The 21,410-nt window shown below is 42.7% G+C and overlaps 1 protein-coding gene across 8 annotated transcripts in view; it reads right to left on the reverse strand.

Moving 5' to 3' along the window:
• Nucleotides 1-645: 645 nt before the first annotated feature.
• sgms1a (sphingomyelin synthase 1a) overlaps nt 646-21,410 on the reverse strand; it is a 29,341-nt gene continuing 8,576 nt past the window's right edge. For 4 of the 8 annotated variants that reach the window (XM_048269354.1, XM_048269347.1, XM_048269352.1 and 1 more), the window contains exons 2-6: nt 7,715-8,632; nt 6,915-7,032; nt 5,159-5,312; nt 3,859-4,025; nt 646-3,538 (exon numbers count right to left, since the gene is read on the reverse strand). In XM_048269354.1, the coding sequence (XP_048125311.1) occupies nt 3,365-3,538; nt 3,859-4,025; nt 5,159-5,312; nt 6,915-7,032; nt 7,715-8,331 (1,230 nt within the window). In that variant the 5' untranslated portion in view covers nt 8,332-8,632 and the 3' untranslated portion in view covers nt 646-3,364. Of the gene's footprint in view, nt 3,539-3,858; nt 4,026-5,158; nt 5,313-6,914; nt 7,033-7,714; nt 8,633-12,783; nt 13,009-13,050; nt 13,120-21,410 lie in introns of those variants that run through there. The other 4 variants (XM_048269349.1, XM_048269350.1, XM_048269346.1 and 1 more) reach the window with 4 other exon arrangements.

Genomic DNA, 21,410 nt, shown 5'->3' on the forward strand with positions numbered 1-21,410 from the left:
ATGAAAACATGAACCATAAAATATCACAAAAATCCTCCAGGCAGTAACACTGCAGGAAAACCACCATTCTGTGATAGAACACGATACAATGGGCAGCCGTGGCCCACTGGTTAGCACTCTGGACTTGTAACCAGTGGGCCATGGCTGAAGTGCCCTTGAGCAAGGCACCTAACCCCTCACTGCTCCCTGAGCGCCGCCGTTGTAGCAGGCAGCTCACTGCGCCGGGATTAGTGTGTTGCTCACCTCACTGTGTGTTCACTGTGTGCTGTTTGTGTTTCACTAATTCACCGATTGGGTTAAATGCAGAGACCAAATTTCCCTCACGGGATCAAAAAAGTATATATACTTATATACTACAAACATAGTTCTGTATTCCACTAACACAATCGGTCACACCACAAGTTTAACCACTTCACTATTTAGAATACTTTAGAAATATTGTATGCAATATCATATTTTATTTCGCATTTATAAAATAACAAAACAAAACAAAAACAAAAATTATGTAAGTAGATTTGTTGGAATGAGTAATTCTGGTACTGGACTACTGCATTCCCTTGGGAACAGCCAAAAGAAAAACGAATAACCATCTGATATGTTCTCTGAAATAACTGGCAGACTCAAAGAAAGGAAAGAAGAACGGCATTTAACAGACAGAGTACAACCATTTATTTCCATTCTTCTCTCATCACCACCACATTATAGAAACATCACAGCCATACAGACACATAGAGAAATGGACACTATGCATTTGATCAGACTGTTGATTCGCCTGTAATAAAAACACATAAAATTACTTAACAGCTACTAAAAGACAGAGAAATCATGATTGGCAACCAAGTTGACTGCATTACCCCCTAAAAGGTTTGCTGTGACAGCACATGTGAAGTAAAAATTATAAACAGCTAACAGCATATTATACATGAAACAACTGAAATGGCTCAACCATGACAACATAAAATTGAGGCGCTATAAACCCCTAATGCTTGATTTTTTTATATGGCCACATAAGCTTATGAACATGAAAGATATTTTTTGCGATGGTAAACAGTCTTAAGTCAAACTCTCCCAACAATTCTTTACAAATAAAATCTGAGCTTGGGACCAAGTGGCCTATGATAAACCATCAAATTCATCAGTACAATTCATTCATACATACAGCACAGACATCCAGGACTGTGTGAAACAATTAATCAGACTTTCTTTGGAGGTACATAGTGCTTTTTTCATACATTTAAAACTACTTGGGTATGCAAGCTTTGTGACAACTTGCATATTATAATAAATAGGAAATATTTGTTTTCCCTTTACTACATTTTTCGTCAGCACAGGTGACTGGAAGGAGAAAAAAAGATGTTCACCATATTGTCTTGTTCTGTCTGCAGCCTGACTACATCCAATATTGGAGCTGTTATTCAAATAAACAATAACAACACAATTCAAAACAGATGTTGACTACCAAACAGTACTTTCTAGATCCTTATTTTGAGGACTGGTAACATGATATAAATGTGGCTATATTGACCAAGCCTATTTGAGTTTTCTTATATCAAAGCCATTGTCAGCTAGCGTGCGCTCATTCATTAAAAAATGAATTTCCAGACTTCAGATATTAATGTGGATCAGGTCATGATGACAGTCCACTTCAAGTTGAGGGTTCAGTTGAATTCAGACAATCATTAGATCATAGTTACATCCTTCAAAATATGGCCCATTTAAGAACACAAGGCAGGGATATTTTGTCAGTCACCAAGTTAGATGTGTTTCATTTTCCAAGAAGAGGTCCCATCAGAACATTACTATGCTCCGATGACTACTGCACATCTGCCAAAGCCCAAGCAGTTACATTCATGGAGAAACAGCATACTTGCAGTCACAGGTCTGCACAAGTCCAGTTCAGTCAGTGTTTGTCATTCATCTTTTTTTTTTTTTTTTTTTTTAAGGGGAAACATGATGAAAAGAATAACAGAAAACAAAACAATGAAATAAATTATTTCAGTCTGGCTCCATAACCACTTGATAAATTAGGGACAAAGAACATCCACAACGAACAAACCAGACACAATTTGAACCATGCTCTATATCCTACGGGGGGAAAAAAACTGTATACTAGCAGGAGGGGTGGCTAGGCTGGTAAAACACTGGCTGTAACTAGGCCCAACAGTCTTCACAAGCAGGAGTGTTGTGCTGTGTTGGTTAGTGTAATGCAAACAACAATCCAAAGTCCAAAGTCTCTAAGAGCCACTGAATCCACAATGTTTGGATTCAAATGCTGATGTTGGCAGTCACTTCTATAAGGGGAAGGTTAATCGCAGAGCTCTCAGCATGTTAACTGGATGTCCAGCCAAACAAATGGACATGCCCATGGGCTTGGTGGGTGCAAGTGCAAATCAATGCAGCGGTTAGGACATTCTATGTAGTCTCCCATTATTTTTCAGGCAATTTGTTTTGGTTTTTGTGTGTGTGTGTGTGTGTGTGTGTGTGTGTGTGTGTGTGTGTGTGATCAACATGAGAGAGCCCTATTAATGCTACCTTTCATGGATACTAAACTACACACTATGCTAGTTTGGCAAGAGGGCTGGCAAAATTATGGTCACTTTGCGATTTGTTAAAGTTAAACGTAAAGTAATGACACACATGTGCACACAAAAAACCTCCTTGAAACACACAGGCGCGTGCACGCACGCACGCACGTTACAATCATGATTATAAAGGCACTGATTGAACACTAAACACATATGTTTAAGATTATCCAGCATTCAGCACGCATTATTAAAAGGTAAAAATCTAAAAAAAGATTTTCTAAAACATTGTTTTGAAAAATAGACCTGTGAAATATAGAGAAACTACTGTTTTGCACCCTTGCCACATTTGTATGTACAAAAGAGGAGATTTCTACTGATGTATAAAAACAAAACAATCTGCTTCTATAAGAGCTTGATACTGTTTAACAGTTTCTGGAACTCAACTTTACAAGTTATATAATTCTACTCTCCTTTACTTTAATGGATACAACCATGATTCTAAACACAGAATCAAAGTTTGAAGGATATACTCATGAAATGTTTAAGTTTTATCAGCCAAAAAATAAAAAATAAAACTGAAATGCTAAAGCTACACTCTGAAGCAGAGCAGGTTGAGGCTTTTCAACTCCAGTCATCTTATGTACTGTTTACGATATCCATGTCAGTCCAGTAAATTACAGTGTCTTTCAATAATTCAAATACAAAGTACAGTCGTCTGTAAAAATAACAATGGGTCACAGTGCTGAGCCATTCTGCACATAGTCTGATGATGAGAATTTTTCTATGGCCTCCCGCACTGTTGAGTCCCACACAGTTCCACTCTCATCACTCAGCCAGGGTCACTGCGAGTCCAGTCTGCTGTATTTCACCCGTGTCCATGGTAACATGCGCCAAGACAGCGGTAGCTGATAGCTCTTCGGGACGGGCCCCTGGACGTTGTGCTCAAAATACTGGAACAAGCGGTACCACCAGACCTGGGAGAAGAGGTTTCCTTGGGAGCTCTCTTTCAGGACCTGCAGCAGTGCAACAGAACAGGAGTCATTTAATCCAGTAAACAATGCACCACAACTCTGCCTGGCATGTGTGGAAGCCAGTGTACGTTTATGCATCTTCTTCATAAACAGCACATGTAACTAGCGACAAGAGAGCTATGGGTGACAGATGAATCGCTGAATATGTAAATGGGGCATAATTGTATTTAATTCCAAATGACTTACACACCACACACCAGTATAACATTCAACAATCTCCTGCTGAGTCAGTAGAATACATGACAAAAATCACTACAGAGGTCAGATTGTTTAAGCCTGTTTGGCAGGCAACACAAACTCACCGGCTGATTGGCTAGTGTGTGATACCACCAGAAGAGGCGTGTGGTGATGAAGTAGGCCACCACCACGTCCACGGTGTAGTGGTCATGGGCCAGCAGGATGCAAAAGACCCCCACCACACTTAGGGTCCAGCAGACCCAGTGATACACCCAGAACCTCTTTGGAGAGTCTGTCAGGAAGTGAGTCGAGATCAAAAACAAATACACAACAAACAAACCTGACAGATATTGGGCCCTATCTTGGCGATCTAAAACGCAGGGTCAGTAGCAAAAAGCTTAAATACATTTAGGGGTGTGTCCAGTCCACATTCGGGTTGGTTTTGTTATCAAACGTCGGGCACTTGGCGCAAAAAGGTTGGTCTTGTGTTTCTTAATCAGTCATGGGTGTGTTTTGGGCGTAACATCCTTTAAATCAATGAGAATGGCATCTGTCATTTCCTTTAACAGCAAGCAGCGCGACTTCAAACAGCACATTTGTATTTTGATGGTCACCGGCGCATTTGAAGGAATCTGCTTGCACACGAATGTTCCACTAAACCATGCTTAATTAAAACCTATTTGTGACTAGAAGAGTATAGGCTACACGCAACTACACTTGTCTATTATTTGGACTCATAGGCAAAATGAAACTAACTTCACTGTGGTGTCATATTCAATGACAAAACAGTTATACACAGTTCATTACACTCACTATTGACTGACAATGGGTTACCATCGAAAACATAGCCTGAAAAAAGCCACACTTACCCCAATAATGTTCGAATGACTGAATAAAAAACCTAAGGACATTTATGCAGCGGAGTTGCTGCTTACATCTAGCGACAGTGCATCTTCAGCTGTGCTTCATATGCACCTTTCACTATAGACCATTTTTTTCTCGGTCAGGGTGGCGTAATGCTTTTAGATGGTGCAAGATCATGTCGTTAATGGCCACACCCCAGGGCACATTGTTTAATAAAGCGCATGGCGAAGTGAAGCGCAGGGCGATAAGATTGAGTGTAAGATAGGAATAAGCTTTGCGTTGTAATAAGAATATGCTTTGCACTGCGTTTTAGATCGCCAAGATAGAGCCCTATGTGTCTGAATACATTTTTGTCAAATGCCATTTGGGCAATGAACAGAACTTGATTAAAGGAAAAGTCCCACTGCAGTGCTCAGAGTTAACCATCTGGAATTTCTGATTAATTACTGGTGATACACTTCATGGACCAGGAGTGATGAGATAAAAGTCATACCTCAGTGTGACAGTGACAGATGGAGAACACGTCAACAGCATAAAAGTGTGTGTGTGTGTGTGTCTTACACTCTTTAATGAAGAGATAAGTCAGTGTGAGCATCACAGTGTGGCCGCTGTACAGGTAATCTCCACACATGGTGTGGGATCCGGTGATTGTGAGCCCTCCACCAGCAATCATCTTCATTATCCTGTGGAGCTGAGCCTCCCACCTGCCAGAGAGCTGAAACACACAGACACGTTAAATTAGAAAAACATTAACGGTCCACAGTGCCGAGACCTAGATAATTAGGTTAGTTATAATATAAATTATATTATTATATTGATTGCCAACAATGTGCATATTCCACAGATGCAGGCAACATGTGTACAAGCCAGTTATTACTGTGAATGTAATGTAAACAAGGTAAATCGGCCATGATTCATCGCAAATCTAAAGTAACATTTGATGCGAAATCAAAAAAGGTGCTTTCCCACCTATTGTAAATGAAACAAGCCACAAAGGATGTTGACGAATGCTATGCAACATTACCCATATAACCTACTGAGGGGACAGTTCCCCCCTCTCCCAAATAGCAGAGTAAAGTAGATGAAAGGCACAAAAGTATCCAAAGACTTTCTGATTCAAACGAAGACAGAACAGTGTGGATGTAGCCCTAGTTGAGTGAAACATTATGTCATCGTGCACTTCTTTTTACTCATGTTCCTGGCTCCAAGCAATCAGATTCAGCGTCAGGACGGGGCATAACCCGACTTCATCTAAGTCCTCTGTGCTCATAAGCGTGACTCCCACTCAGCTTAAGCCTCTTCTCAACACCAAGTAGGTGTGACTTTTCCTGTAACTCATGCAACTTCCTGTAACAAAAACAAGACCTCCAAAGAGTACAAAAAACAAGAGTTCTTGTTTTTAATGGGCAATTGTAAAACGTTCATCCTAAAATGAAAAAAAGACTAAATGTCTATGACACTATGTTCGCATTCATTCTTTTTTCTATCCTACCATGCACCTTTGTCCTGCACCTGGCCTCAAAATAGGTGAGACGTGCACACAATCATCCTCCAAATGTTGCTCTCTCATCAGTATCCTCTTTCTATTGATGCTTTCTGGACATCAGCAGCTGCTAACAGCGACAGACCTCCTACTCATCTCAACCAGACTCCCTCTGAAAGGTCAATGGGACCCAGCAGAGATCCAGACCCGGTCACATGGCTCATTTCCCATCACTCCGGACAGCCAAAAGCCCAGGCAGCCAGAACTATCTAACCACAGATTGTACATCATAGAGCACAGTTTCAATTTCACATCAAACACATGTATATTGAGAAAAAAAAAAAAAAAAAACAGCCATCCCAAAAACAAACATGTTTACAAAGCCTGAAGTAGATTGACGTCACTATTACGTAATGGCGCTTGATGCGTGCAAAGCTGATTGACCGTGTGCAAAGAGAGAGAGAGAGAGAGAGAGAGAGAGAGAGAGAGAGAGAGAGAGAGAGAGAGAGAGAGACACAGACAGAAAAAGAGACAGACAGAGAGAGAGAGAGACAGAGAGAGAGAGCGAGACAGAGAGAGAGAGACAGAGAGAGAGAGAGAGAGATGTAACCCCAGAAGTGGAGGCTTGGGCCAGCCAATAGGAGCGGATTAGTGTAGCGTAAATGAGCTGATTTAGCCTACATTAGCACTGGCTTTTCTGGGCCTCTGGCCCTCTGTGTGTTCACAGGTCTGTTGTCAGCAAAAAGCCCACTGAGCATGTAGGCTTCGGATGGGCTCATGTCCTGTTTGCAAAGCTGGGCAGGAGGAGGAGGAGAAGGAGGAGAGCATGCTTACCTTGGGCGAGCAGCGGAAGTGCATGCCAGGCACCGGAAGGGTGGTGATGTACATGGTGACACACCTGTACAGGTACAGCGTGCCCACAATGAAGAAGAACCGCCGGCCCACGATGGACCTGGAGGTAGGGAGAACACACACACAGACAAACACACACACACAGAAAATAAAGTGGCTTTTAGATGTTAGTAAGTGACAGAAGCCAACAGCCACTCTGAGGTCAAAAAGCCCCTTGTGACGCAATACCAGTTACATTCTTTGTGAATTTATGTCTTAAAGGCTGTGTCTGTGCGTGATCTAGCATTCTTCACTCTGTAGATTCAACTTTAATAACTTATCCATTTCTAAAGTCATCAAAGTGATTTTGTCATTCAGTGTGATTGAGTAACACCCGCAGTAAATCACTTATCAGTGAGTCATGTTTGTTCGCGTTTAAAGATCATGCCAAAGGTCTGTGTTTGAGTAAGGTGTGTGACTAAAGAAACTTGGGTGACTGAAGACGTGTGTGTGTGTGTAGTAGTGGTTTTTGAAAAGTCGGTTTTGTCACGTCCAGCATGCATGCCAAAAAAAAAAAACACACTGGAACTGGAAATAAGGCAAAATAGCTAAACAGAAGAAATCTATTAACAGTAATATTAGGGCCTAATCCTAATATTAGGATTATATAATAATTTAAAGAAAAGAAAGAAAATCGAACTGTGAATTTTAAAATCGAAAAACTAAATTGAATCGAGGATTTTGAGAATCATGACACCCCTAGAGTGTGTGTGTGTGTGTGTGTGTGTGTGTGTGTGTCTCACCTGTGTTTGAGCAGGACCCACTGCATAAGCCAGAGAGCCACGAGCAGCATGCCATTCACCTCGCAGATGGAGAAGGCCCACTCCACGCGGTCAAACAGATCGAAGAACTTGTCGGGCAGTGGCGGCGTCTCCTCCTTGGGTGGCACGCGCTCGTGCACTACCGAGATGACCACGCTGGTCGTCAGGAAGCAGCAGACGGCGTACAGGAAGGCGGCGCCCGTCTTGCCCCACTCGGCCGGGAAACGCTCGGGCTCCGGCGGCGGCACGGGGATCTGGACGTGCACCTGCTCCGAGCGGTGGAAGCCGTTCTTCTTGAGCAAGCCGTTGTGGTGCGGCTTGGCGGTGCCATTGGCGAGCACGTGGCCGTTGGCATGGTGGTGGTGACCTTTGTTGACCTCCATGAGGTGGGCCACACGCAGCGTCTCCAGGCGCTCCAGCAGCTGCCGGCCGCCGTCGCCCGAGACCAGCGAAAGCGGTGGGCCACGGAAGTCCTGTTCAGAGAGCCGCAGGAGGCCCGGGCCGTCCAGCTGCTGGAAGGATTCCAAGTACTCTTGCATGCCCTCCTCTGTCAGCCAGTCTAGTACATCCTCCTCCGACCACTGGCCCACCTCCTTCATGGTCAGCAGACCTGAGAGTGGGGGGGTTGACTGGGTCAGAGCAAGAAGTGACCGAGGGGCGCTACTAGAGGGCGGCTGGCGTGCGGGACGCTTGAGGCGACGGTAAGCAGTCTCCTCGCGAGGCTAGGCACGCTCTTCCTCTGGGACATTAGAGGAGGAGGACGACGAGGAGGGGCGGGGCGGGGCAGAGGGGGTCTGTGTTCGATCACAGCCTCTCCCTGGGACTCTGCCTCAGATGAGGGAGGAAGTCTGCTGCGGTCCTCAGCAGGAGTCAGGCTCACTCCACATGGACACGTCCACCCTGCAGAGAGAGAGAGAGAGAGAGAGAGAGAGAGAGAGAGAGAGAGAGAGAGAGAGAGAGAGAGAGAGAGAGAGAGAGAGAGAGAGAGAGAGAGAGAGAGAGAGAGACTGTTTTACTGTTATGGTTTGGCAACAATACCTAGTCATCCTAGTTAAGCAAAATGTAATTAATTGAATGGGGGAATGTGTGCACACACAATGTTTTATGTTACTGTTACTAATCATCCTATGCCTTTTTTCCCCTCAATGTTACAATGCTACTGTAAAAATGGTTATGCTGTTTTGGTTTTGTGCTTTGGCAACACTGTACCTACAGTCATGCTAATAAAGCAACAATGAATTGAGTTGAACTGAACTGAAAGACAAACACAACACACAACCAGTGACACGCAGTAATCAGGAGAGCTTTCAAGCACACTGCTGCAGAGTCAGGAGCACAGGCAAGTGGGAAAGGCTGGAAGAGGAAACAAAGCCCAACATGCATGGGGTGGGGTCTGTGGAGAGTTCCTCCTTTCTTCCGTTTGACTGACTCCACCCTAGAGTGCCTTTCCTTTTCGGTAGAACAGTTGATAGTTAAACTTTTAAGTTTTAAAATTAAATCTGACATGATTATCCAATCAGAGTTTAGATGATTATCAGTTGAGATCTCTGAACTGATTTGTGGTGTGTGTGTAGCTTTTAATGGGTCAATCTGAGAAAAATAAATAAATAAAAACATACCTGATAAGTACCAGGGTTTGCTAAACCACAGGATGCAGTGGTGTGTGTTGGTGTGTGTGTCTGTGTGTGTGAGAGAGAGAAAGAGTGAGTGAGAGTGTGAATGAGAGAGTGAGAGAAACAGGAGATACAGGCTGTCGCCACATCACTTCCTCAATGAGCATACTGGACGCAAAGCTTTCATTCTGAAAGTGATAGCTGCAACAAGGACACATAACTGGAATAAAGTAAGGTAAGTCATAATATGCCCAAGCAAACATTAAGCTTTTATGGGGCTGTGTGTGTGTGTGTGTGTGTGTGTGTTTGTGTGTGTCCTTCGTCAAGCTGATGGCCTTGGGGCTGAAGCCAGGGGTGATTTCCTGTACTTGATATACGTGTGTGTGTGTGTGTGTGTGTGTGTGTGTGTTTCCGTGACAAAGGTCAAGGCTTGGTCAGGCAGCCACTTCATCACAAACTGTATCAACAACCAACAACCAGCCAGGAGAAAGCAAAAAAAAAAAACTAGCCTAGTACTATACAATCTGACCACACATCCTTAAATACACAAAGCTAACCATCTCCACCCACAAACACAAGCACACAATAAACATTTGGACATCAACGAAACTGTGAGAAACAGTAAACTGAATGCAGAGCTGTTGTACCGACAGCCTCAGAACAGCCACATTTAAGTGCTGCATATAGCTCTCAGACATGTCAGTATTTTAAATGTTTATTACCTAGCCTACATCGCCGTTGATGCTCAGATTTTTAACCCCTGGAAAAAAAACATTTGTGCGGTCTGAAAAATGTGCGCGGTCTGAAAAATCTATTGCGCGACCACTTCGACTGGCCTGCGCGGCCGCGCGCAGCTTAGAGGAAACATTGGCTCTCACCCTCTGTCAGTGATACTACATTTATAAATGTACATTTGAAGAGTTCAGATGCAAAACCCACCAAATCCGTCTGACCACTTTTCTTTTAAATGAGCATTTAAAATCTGGCTCCTATAGGTTTTTGCCTATAAATCATTATTTCATACCAGGAAGATAGTGGTATTTTGTGGGTTTTGAAGTAAAATTATTTGATTAACGTATACTATGTGTGGAGAGCATCCACTCTCCATCTATATCTCATTTTTGACGTAGGTGGCATTTAGAGGCTTTTGCATCTGAACCCTTCATTTATTAATTCAGCGCACATGCGTGCGGCAGGCCAACGGCCCTGACCAGTGGGGTCCAGCTGGGAAATCACCAAGGGCACCCCAACCAAAAAAAAAAGAGAAATGAACCATACCTCAAGTGAAGCGGACTGAGAAGTCGCAAGCAATATTCCACAATTCAACAGCAAAATGTCTCACTAGCAGTGATGGTCTGTGTGTGGAATTTGGGTCAGAATCTTATGAAAACAGATTCTTTCAACTGCAAGACATCTCAGTTTCATTGTGGAATATTCCACTCAGTCAATTCCATTTGAGGAATTCACAATATTTCAATAGTAAACTCATGGAATGGAGTCACTTAGTTGCAACAGGGAGTCGGTGTTTGTTGCACTGCCATCTATGGAGTATTCAGACTATACAGCAGAAGGCTGGCAAGCAATGATTGGTCAAATTGTTGATTGGATTAGAAGCTTGGAAGGTAACTAGCTAGCCATGTGATAAACAGGACGACAAATCACCATGTCAGACATCATTCATCTATCTGAACATCCATCCACCCAAGTAGCTGCCTAGTCAAGCACACAGTATTCATTGTTTTCTCCCTTTTACACCAACATCTCCCTGTCTCAATAAAACATTTAGCTTATTTGGTTTCTTGGTAAGCGTAGGAAACAACAGTTGAGATTCATATAGTGATTCTGACTCATATCTACATTTACAACAACCAAGCAATCCACATGACACAAGGCAGGGCAGCCTGGGAGAGGCCGAGAGGACAGAGGAGAAGTGCTGACTGCCAAGGTGGACAAATGACTTCTGAGTCAGCCATGAGTCAGAGACCTTTGGACACTGCATGGGCTATGAGGCAATCCCAGCGATAGCAAAGCCCCAACGCAAGTGATGAAAGAAACGTCCTGTCAACTGGTCAAGCCCACAACACTGATATGAGAGTAAAATGGGAGAGTGCCATCATCCCTAAATTGACTGCATTTTATAATTTAATATTAATGCATTGCTGGACCTTCGAACAACCAGTCAGGCAAAACCATCCTATTTGTAATATGGAAAAAACAGGAAGGGTGGGCAATTAGAGGAAGGTGAAAGAGGAAGCCTGAAAACCACAAGAAGAACCATCATTCTCATAGAGTTGTTTAAATGAAAAGAAATATTGTGCTTTCAATTTATTTCAGAAAGAGAGAAAGAAAAATCTTCATGTGAGTGTGTGTGTTTGTCTAACCTAAACGGACATATGAATTAAACAGTGGTTAAAGAGATGAGGTCCATGGGACCTACAAAAGATCCCTATTGTCCTTCCTAAAACACTTTAGACATTACGTTTCGCAACAAACAAGGGAAGAGCTCTGGGGAAAAGCAAGTCCCATGCGGTATGGTCACAATGACACAGAAATAACCCCGAGGACTTATTGTGACGCAAACCTGTACGTTTCAGTTAAATTTCTAAGTGGCACTTTTAACCATAAACACTGGCAAGAAATCATTGTGGACTCAATAACATACAAAAAATTAACAGTTAAACAAAAACCAAATGTAGGCAACTGTAGCTACAAAAATATGCTTGAATTAAAAGCAGCATGAAACAAAAACAGTATTTTGTGCTATGACAACCAAAGCAGTATGTCTGCACACCCCCCACACACACACCCAGCCATGTGCGCCTACATGGTCATTTCTTCCATAATAGTGTCTCTGAAAGGGCTCTCTGCTGGTAAGTGACAAATGTTAACCAGTTTGACATTCCCAGTATATGCAGTATTTATAATAAAGTCAAAAAAACACACACACACACACAACCTATGTTAATACACACTACTGTACACAGACACACACATATAAACAAAGTCTCAAATACATGAAGATTAAATACATAATTTTCTTTACAGTGGCAGTCACCAACAACCTCTCAGAATATCTGCTTCCTCAGTTTGTTAAGGACAAACAGTACATATCCCTGGGTACACATTAGCAGAGCCAGTCCCGGACAGAATTAGTCACTACGTCAGAGCGCACCAATCATTCTCTCACTGACTTTCTTTTCCATTCATCCCTCTGCATGTGAAAGTCAGGAAAGTGAGACCAACTTGACATGTTAAAAAAACGGAAGCTAACGTGGCTAACTTGAAATAACCCTCAGAAAAGATGGTGGTAACATTTCCTGTAATAGAAAGAGAGAGTGAGAGAGAGAGAGAGAGAAAGAGAGAGAAAGCAGTGAGCCAGTTCAAACCATGACAGTCCAAACTGAAGGTGCGAGGGGAACCCACTGTGCCCAGTCTCACCCTGGATTGAATGAGGAGACACACTAGAGAAAGGAACCTTACTCAGAGTCGCCGAGTTCCACTTCACCCTCCTCCAACCGCTGCACTCTGAGACGCCTTCATTCGTGGAGAGAGAATGAACTACTCCAAGCGCGGCTCTCACATGCCTTCATCCCTCCTCTCTCCCTCTCTCCCTCCCTACAGCCCCCCGGCAGCTGAATCTTAGCTTTGTAGGAGGTGGTCACTTCTGACTTCTTATCAGTTTGAAGACAAAGATCTTAGCCACACCTGCCTGTGAAGACCCCTCCAATGACAGATGTTGAACACGCTTCACTTCCTTATGACACGTGTTGACTGCTGTCACATGTGGTGACAGCACATGGAACAAGGCCATAAATGAGGAAGAAAAAAAAGAGGGGGGGGTTAAAAACATCATTTGTTATTGTGACATGAAATGACACAAAACTTCTATTATGATGAACATCATAAACACACACAGAAGATAAAATGTGACAGTTGCAGAGCTGTGTAAACACCTTTGTGGAGGGCTACAGTGAGCAACAGCTGAGGACCGCTTCCACATAAAAGACAAACATTAGGTTCTGTTCCACCTGCCCGACAAAACATCTACTGGTGAGTTTGGAGTAAATATTTACTCCAAGTAAATAGCAGCATGTTCTGCTGCCAGTTTGTGCCAATATATCGTCCAAAATGCTTGATTGCATTGCATTCTCCACATTTTTAGCTAAATTTTAATTTACCACATCAGCATTTTTGTTCAGTGAATCTTTTGTAAATTGCTTTACAATAGCGTCGGGTCCTTGTCAGCAGCCTCCGGCTTGCCTCCTGCCACTATTCACTCCTTTGTATTCAACATTCCCTGTAGAATTCTCAATATTTTTGGCCTCAATGTGTCCAGTTACATAGTCTGTCTGTTCTTAGTCTTGGATTTTGTGAAATAAATTTCTAAATATCACCTGCTTGCTGCAGCTTCGGTCTGCACGTCCTTTTAAAACCGCATCTTTTTCTCTCTCGAGCATTTAATCTGCTGCCGGCTTGTCTCTCCACATCGTCCAAAATGCTTGATTGCATTGCATTCTCCACATTTTTAGCTAAATTTTCCTGTCCACATCAGCATTTTTGTTCATTGAATCTTTTGTAAATTGCTTTACAATTACCGTCGGGCCTAGGCCTATCGACTGGCTTGCTTCAGTCACGTCTAAAACTGCATCTTTTTATCTCTCGTGAGCATTTAAACTGCTGCCAGCTTGTGACTCCACATCGCCCAAAATGCTTGATTGCATTGTATTCTCCACATTTTAGATATATTTTGGTGTACCACATGGCATTTTCTTTCAGTAAATCTTTTACTTTGCAATTACCTTCCTGTCCTCCTCTTGGCTGCCTTCACTCCTTCGTCTTCATTAAGATTAATCTTTTTGGCCTCAATAATCTAGTTATAGTCTCTGTTTTTGGTTTTGGATTTTGTTAAATACATTTCTAAATAAATGCGACTTATAGTCCGGTGCGACTTATATGTTTTTTTCTTGTTCATGATGCATTTTTTGACTGATGCGACTTATAGTCCGGTGTTATACGGTAACTGGCTTTCATGTTAACTGGCTGAACTGTTTACTTTGCCTCTGGAGTTAATATAACCGCCCCCCTTCTTTTGCAGATGTGTTCAGCTGATGATGTAGCCTCCGATACCTGGCCTCCGATTCGTCTGTTTAACTGAAGTTCAAATAGAAATGTTTGTGATGCTGCTCTTTGTTGTTTAATAAAGCTTTACAACACGATGTGTCGGCATTGGAAGTGTCAGGTTGTCTGTAGTAGGCCACATGCACTGGACCATGAATATGCTACCAAATAAATAAAACTAAATAAACTCCATGTGGGTCTCGAACCACCACTAAATTAAACTGTTTGCATGAAAACCTGACACCAACATGCTTGCACCACTAACCAGTTGACACTTCCCAGTGAAATTGATAATACTAGGCCTACTAGTAAATAAGGTCACCGAGTATGTTAACACAGTGGATTATGGTGACTGGGTGTGTTATCTTGCAATGTTGCCCAAAGTAGCCCATCATGATTCAGTTTACAAACGTTTCACTGATTGCTACCAGGCTGTGGCCACCTCTACTTGAAGTGTCTTATTATGAACGCCAGCAAATAAATAAAATAAAAAAGTTCAACTATGAGATTCGACCTCGAATGACAAAACTAGAACTATAATCTGCATATTAACCTGATGCATATCACAACGAACGTGAAACACGCATTGAAACGCACAATGTGCAGGATAAGTCTATGTCTTCATTTTACACAAAATTTTACATATCACAAAAGATATGTAATATCAAATATCACAAGATACACGTAGGCCTAGGCTATTTACGTTCATGTTTTGACATGTTAACAGAGGTTTGAGATGTATTGGATTTATATATATTTTAATAATTTATTTCTTATCAAGTGATAAGTTGCATGTGGCTCAACAGGTTGATGTGTTGACAATGTTTTTTTAGACTAGCCTACGGGTTCAATCCTCGCCATTCACAGTTTTTTAAATTTATACATTTTTAGACCAGCAATGCTTCCTCAATTTAGGCTGAAGATAGACTAGGTGGCTGCAGGCAGCCTGACCAGCAGTAGCCTAGAAATCTAGACGCGCCCCTAGCGGCTGCCAGGGCTAGTCTAGCAACTCTCTGTTGGCTTGTGAGCTCCAGAAATCGAAACTCAATCAGGCCAATGAAATCGTGTATAGAGTCGTTAGGTGGGCTTAACATAATGATTGATGGCAGAGTTGCAACGGTTTGGCTTGAATTCCCTGCTACTTGAAAACAAATAAGATGGATGTTGCTGTTGGCGAACAGTGTGACACGAGTTAAGCTTTTATTAAGTTGGCAAACGTTTGAACTAGCCAACTAGCTCCGCTGGTGGTAAACGCATGGGACTCATACGTTAGACCGGCACATCCGGGAACTTGACTCGTGACAAACGTTCCCGCCCCTTTCGGGGGGAAAACAAACAACCCCTCTCATTAACTCCAACGCAAATTAGGGTCAATAAACGTAATTGTACAGAAATCGTGAGGAATAAATAATAACAAAAAAATACCACAAATCAATATGACCACTCAATACATAACCACTTTGCCGGTCGTTGACCGTGAAAGATACCTACAAAAGCTTAATTCAATTAATATAAAAACACGTCTCTTCAGTATCCCAAGTAGCCTACGAAGTGGTGCAACAACCCCACTCAGTGACCAGAAGTGTCATACGGTCTTCTCTTCTTATGGCTTGTAGCCATAATTTTCTTCTGTCAGGATTTTTTTTGAGGACATGGTAGGCAAAAGAAACTCAGGGAGGGGTTCTTAGCTGTGTGGTTGGTACATGTCTACCGGTTCACTCTGGCTTGTTCTGAGGGAATGTTTCCCCTCAAAAGGGGCATGGCGCAAACAACCTGCTCTGTGTGACGCGGGTCCGGTTGTAAGTATAGCGCTGCCGCTGTCCTATTGCGTGCAGAGGGAATTTGAAAGACAACTCATTATCCCGCCCCTCGGAATGAGCACTGCGAACGGTGAGTGCCCAGACCCTACATTAATTTTAATGTGGGTCTGGCTCGTCAGGCTAGACCAGCAGTCAGTGAAACGTAAAAACCATTAAGCCTAGGCTATACTTTGAAGGTCTAAATGGCTTGGGCAATGTAGCAAGATAACACAGTAGCAGTTACCATGATCCACTGTGTTAACCTGCTACAAACACAATAACATACTAGGTGACCTCTTCTACTTGTAGGCCTTGTACTAAATATGGCCAATTTCGCTGGGAAGTGTCAGCCTGGTTAGTGGCGCAAGCAGGTTAATTTCAGGTTATCATGCAAGTAGTTTAATTTAGTAGTAGTTCGAGACCCACGTGGAGTTTATTTAGTTTTATTTAATTGGTGGCAGTCCAGCCAGTTAACATGAAAGCCAGTTCCCGTATAACAGCGGAAAATATGGCAGTTTAAAGTGGGTTAGCTAGTGATCATTTTTGTCTGATAACTTCTACAGGAGGATCTATGATGCAACTATATGATCTGGAGGCAGAAAGGGCCAACATATTTCTCTGTAACATTTCCAAAATCCAAGTGAACCAAATACTATACAAATCAGAAGTAGGCTAGGCCTATCTACTGATATCTTTCTCCGCTGAGTTTGTTCCTACTATTTGCCACTTGCCGTGCCACTAAGACGAGCTGAGAAGGGCGCATTATGAATAAATATATTAGCCGTTGGCTAACATTGCCTCAATGCTATCTATGCGAATGCAATATGTCCAAAGGTAATCTACGGACGACTACATTAGGCTACTACTGATGTCTCCGCATCGCATAGGGGCAGCTGTCTGCACTGTCTAAAAACTTATTTAACTTAAGCCCACAATATAATATAGTATTAATAATACAAATATAATAATGGCGATGGATGTGAGGAGTTGGCTGTAAGTTTAGCCTAGGCTATCCTATGTAGCCACCAAAGACTCTAGAATCTTTGGTAGCCACAAGTCTCTCCTGCGCTGAATACTTCTAGTCTCATTCACTTCTCGTTTTCTGACCATAGCTGTCAACATTGAGCAACGAAAATAAGGAAGATTTTCCAGGTTACTCACCCAAAATACAGGGAAATATCAACATTCGTCTTTCTGTTGCTATCCCTCTGCTGAGAGCAAGAATTCGTAGGCCTACTACAAAACAGCTGCACTAAACGAGGTGTGAAGCTAGGTCTAATGAGACTTTGCTTAAAAGGATCTTTCTTTAAATCATTACAAGTAGAACTCTGCAACATCACCATTTGGAATCATCTTTACATTTTAAGTGGCACAAGGTAGCCCTAGGCTCTGACTGAGGTAGAATGTATCAGTTTGACCTGGCTGCACCAGAGATAACATTGAGAGCTTTCTGCTGGCGATTCTGTACTTGTTCATCCATCATCTGTTTTCATAATTGTTTGATATTGTTAATCCAGTGTTTTCTTATCTACAAAAGGACTAAAGGGGAGTCTAATTTAATTTATTACACTGGTGACTCACCACAACTTGATAATAGGAGACATTGCTTACTTTAGAGCTTTCATAATAAACCCCACAATGTGAAAAAGTCCTGCCATCTAAAAACAAATCTGATCGACAGGTTTCCATAGCAGCTTCTTCATCCTTCTCATCTCAAAGCAAGCAGTCCTTAGAGTAGTGATGCATTGTGGGAGAGTGAGCCATGAGACAGGAAGTGCTGTGTCTGACCTCAGCAGAGAACCTCCATTATGTGAAAGAAAGCTTGTCAAAGAGCAGGGGCTTCAAAGAGCAGCGTTGTTTAGAGAGAAAAAGAGTGTGGCGGGCGGCGGGAGGAGGTTTGCTCCACTCGGTCTCAAACAGTCTACAGATGACCTCTATATCCATTAGCTCCATGATTCCAAATGTCAGGTGATATATGTGTGTGTCAGTATGAACAAACCACCATAATCAAGATAGACCTTCACCAGTGACCCTGTCCACATGGATAAGAGTGGGAGAGAGTGTGTGTTTGTGATTATGTATGTGCAGAGTTCTACTGACGTGTTACCAATCAATGCTGGACTTCTTCGTCTTGGTTTTGATTACTCCTCTCTGTGGGGCACATTGGCCTTGAGCCGTGGTCAAATCCGATCTACGTCCACTGGATGGATATCCTGTTTTCAAGTGACTCCATTTAAGTCAATTTCAATGGGGGGAAATTGGCTATTCAGGCCAATCACAGGTCCACAGAAGGCCTGCACTTTCTGTCTCTGCTTTCACGTTTCACAGTCTGTCTGAGGGTTATCTGCATGAACTGAAAATCTATCTCTGTATTCACTGACAGGAAGTTACCCTTTCGATGCTGCCGAGGTAAAAGAGATGGTGAGCGGACATCAATCCTGTGATTGTGTGGCGAGTGGGGGAAAAGGGAGATGGTTGGTGCATCTCGTCGGTTTGCTCCAAGCCTTCCATCAGGGGCCATCTTTGAGGATTCCTGTCTCACTAAGTGTTACTAATGGACTTCCGGAGCCTTTGAGCTGTTGCACCGCAGTGCATCAGGGTGGCTTCAGAACATTCAAGTGTAGAAATTGGCCATCTGCCAGTACATTTCCAATGGTTGATATGATGGTTAAACCTGGTCTTTACTGTTAACAGTTGACTTTTGGGATGGTCCATCCACTAGTTGTGCCAAAATGGACCCAAAATGTAATCAACAAAAAAGTGGCCCTTTGAGACACCGTAAACAATGACTGCATTCTACCAGTAGGCAGACTTTTTAAGGTAGGCTACATCCCTCACAAGGGATACAGTTGGCCTAATTGTTGAAGGATTGCCTCCTTCTTAACTTTTTGATATACCTGAAAGTTGCCAAAGAATGAATCACAGACATGTTTCCACAGACTTTAATTGGGCCATCAGAATATAAAATCAGCTAGGTCTATTTCACATTGTCCAAAATATATTGCTTACAGCATCAAGAGAATCAAATGAAAAGGTAAACATGTGTACTCTTGCAATAAGTGACAGAATTCAGACGTTAGCAAGAACGGTGTGAAACATGTCTGAATTTGCATTACATAATCAGGGACAGATATCAGTAGATACAAAGTAAACTTGCATCTGTCTTTCATAACAAGTTTGATAATTCAGAACTGTGAGATCATGAGTGAATGTCAGAATCAAACTAGTGTGTTTGCACACTAAAATACCTATAGGCCTAGTAGAAAGCCCTTTTAAATGTACTATTGAAAAACCTACTATGTCAACGCAGTTATCACAACAGTTAAACTTGCGATTTCACACTGACTGTGCTGATTGATCAACATTTAACTTTCACACTTCAAGCCCAATTGCTAATAACTCCTCTGTGGTCTAGATTAAATACAACACTCTCTGACACCCTCTGTAAGGCAGTTCACACCAGCATTACACCCACACACAGGACGGTTCCAACACCACACATTCTGTGTGATAATGAGCCACGCAGCACATTCACTCAGCGAACAGCATCCGAGTACATGGAATCGCATCTCCTGTTTACAAGGGGATAGGGCTGCAAGAGCGCATATCAATAAGGTGAAATAATCTGGTAACCAACATTTATTTTACTTTGGTCACCACTGATGGCAGAATAAAAGGTAACGAATTAAGAATTAAAGAATTGAAAGATAGCTTTTCTCAGTTTGAATTATAAGGGAGTATGCACTACTCTTACCTGGGGTCATGATGGTAGCATAAAACTTCATCCACTGCTCCTTCACTCACTTAGCCAAACAATGAACTTCTGTTCAGCAGAAGCCTAAAAGCCTTGCAGCAGACACACTAGCAAGTGCTGCTGTATGCAAGATCACCAAGTTCATCAGAGCTCCTGTATGTTACTCATGCAAAGCTTTGGGCTGATTATGGAGGACTACAGTAATAACCCCATGAGGGAGAGGGTCGCTGGGAAGAGTGTGCTACAGCTCCACAGGGCCCCATGCTTACGGCGTCATTATCTTCCCCCCCTAGCAGGTGTGCCACTTAATGAGCATGCACTTTTCAAGGTGATCTCTCTCTCTCTCTCTCTCTCAAATAAATCTCCATTTCCATCTTCAACAAAATGACAGACAGAACAAACACAGACAGAAGGGCAGACAGACAGACAGACAGACAGACAGACAGACAGACAGACAGACAGACAGACACACACACACACACACACACACACTTCCTGTATTTCATTTGGTGTTGATAGATTTTCCATGTCTTAAAAGAATCTGGCTTACCATTCCAATGAAAAAGCTTTCTATTGGTATGTGGCTGTGTGTAGGTCAGAGGCTCTGTGTATTCTACTGACACTTCTCTGACATTATGATGGGAGCAACATCTACACTTCACACAGTGTTAAATGACTTTCTCTTCACACTAGTAGGAAAATAACTAGTAGTACCACCTATGACTTCCCACACTTTACCATGTGTTATGCTTACACAGGTTTCACATTACACGATCACATGACACACGATCAGTTGCATTCATGGACAAGTCTATGTGCACACTCTGGAATTCATGCGGTCTTTCTCACATAAAACAGACACAAACCAAAGCACATACTGCGGACGGGCACACAACCCATAGAGAAGTGGCAAAGTGCAATGAGGTCGGGTGGAAAGACCAAGGGTAATCTCGCAATTCCTTCTCCTTTGATGTGGCAGACAGTTACAAAAGTGTGGCGACGGAAAGGCTTGTGTCAAAACCTGTCTGTTCAGCAGATTGCACTTACTTCCATTCCCCTAACCACACACACACACACACGGAGCAGAAGAACAAGGAGGATGAAGAAGGGGAAAGGAGTAAAACAGGAAGCAGGGGTTGGGGGGGGGGGGAGACCTCCCCTTGTTTATCAAAACTCTCTCCAGGCTCACTCACTGACACAGACAATGTGAAACTGTTTCCTCCCTCAACCTCACCAGTGGGGGGGTGCTAGCACAATATCAGGCCGAGGCTCCGGTTATCTCTCCTACAACTGAGAAACTGGGACACATCATGTGAGACGTAATGAAAGTTCATGCATTTCTAATTTAGAACGCATCTTGGGAGCCTGCTAAAGAGAGCTGTGGCAGCTACATG

This window comes from Alosa alosa, chromosome 18 (assembly GCF_017589495.1).
Source record: "Alosa alosa isolate M-15738 ecotype Scorff River chromosome 18, AALO_Geno_1.1, whole genome shotgun sequence".
Classification (NCBI taxonomy): Eukaryota; Metazoa; Chordata; class Actinopteri; order Clupeiformes; family Clupeidae; genus Alosa; species Alosa alosa.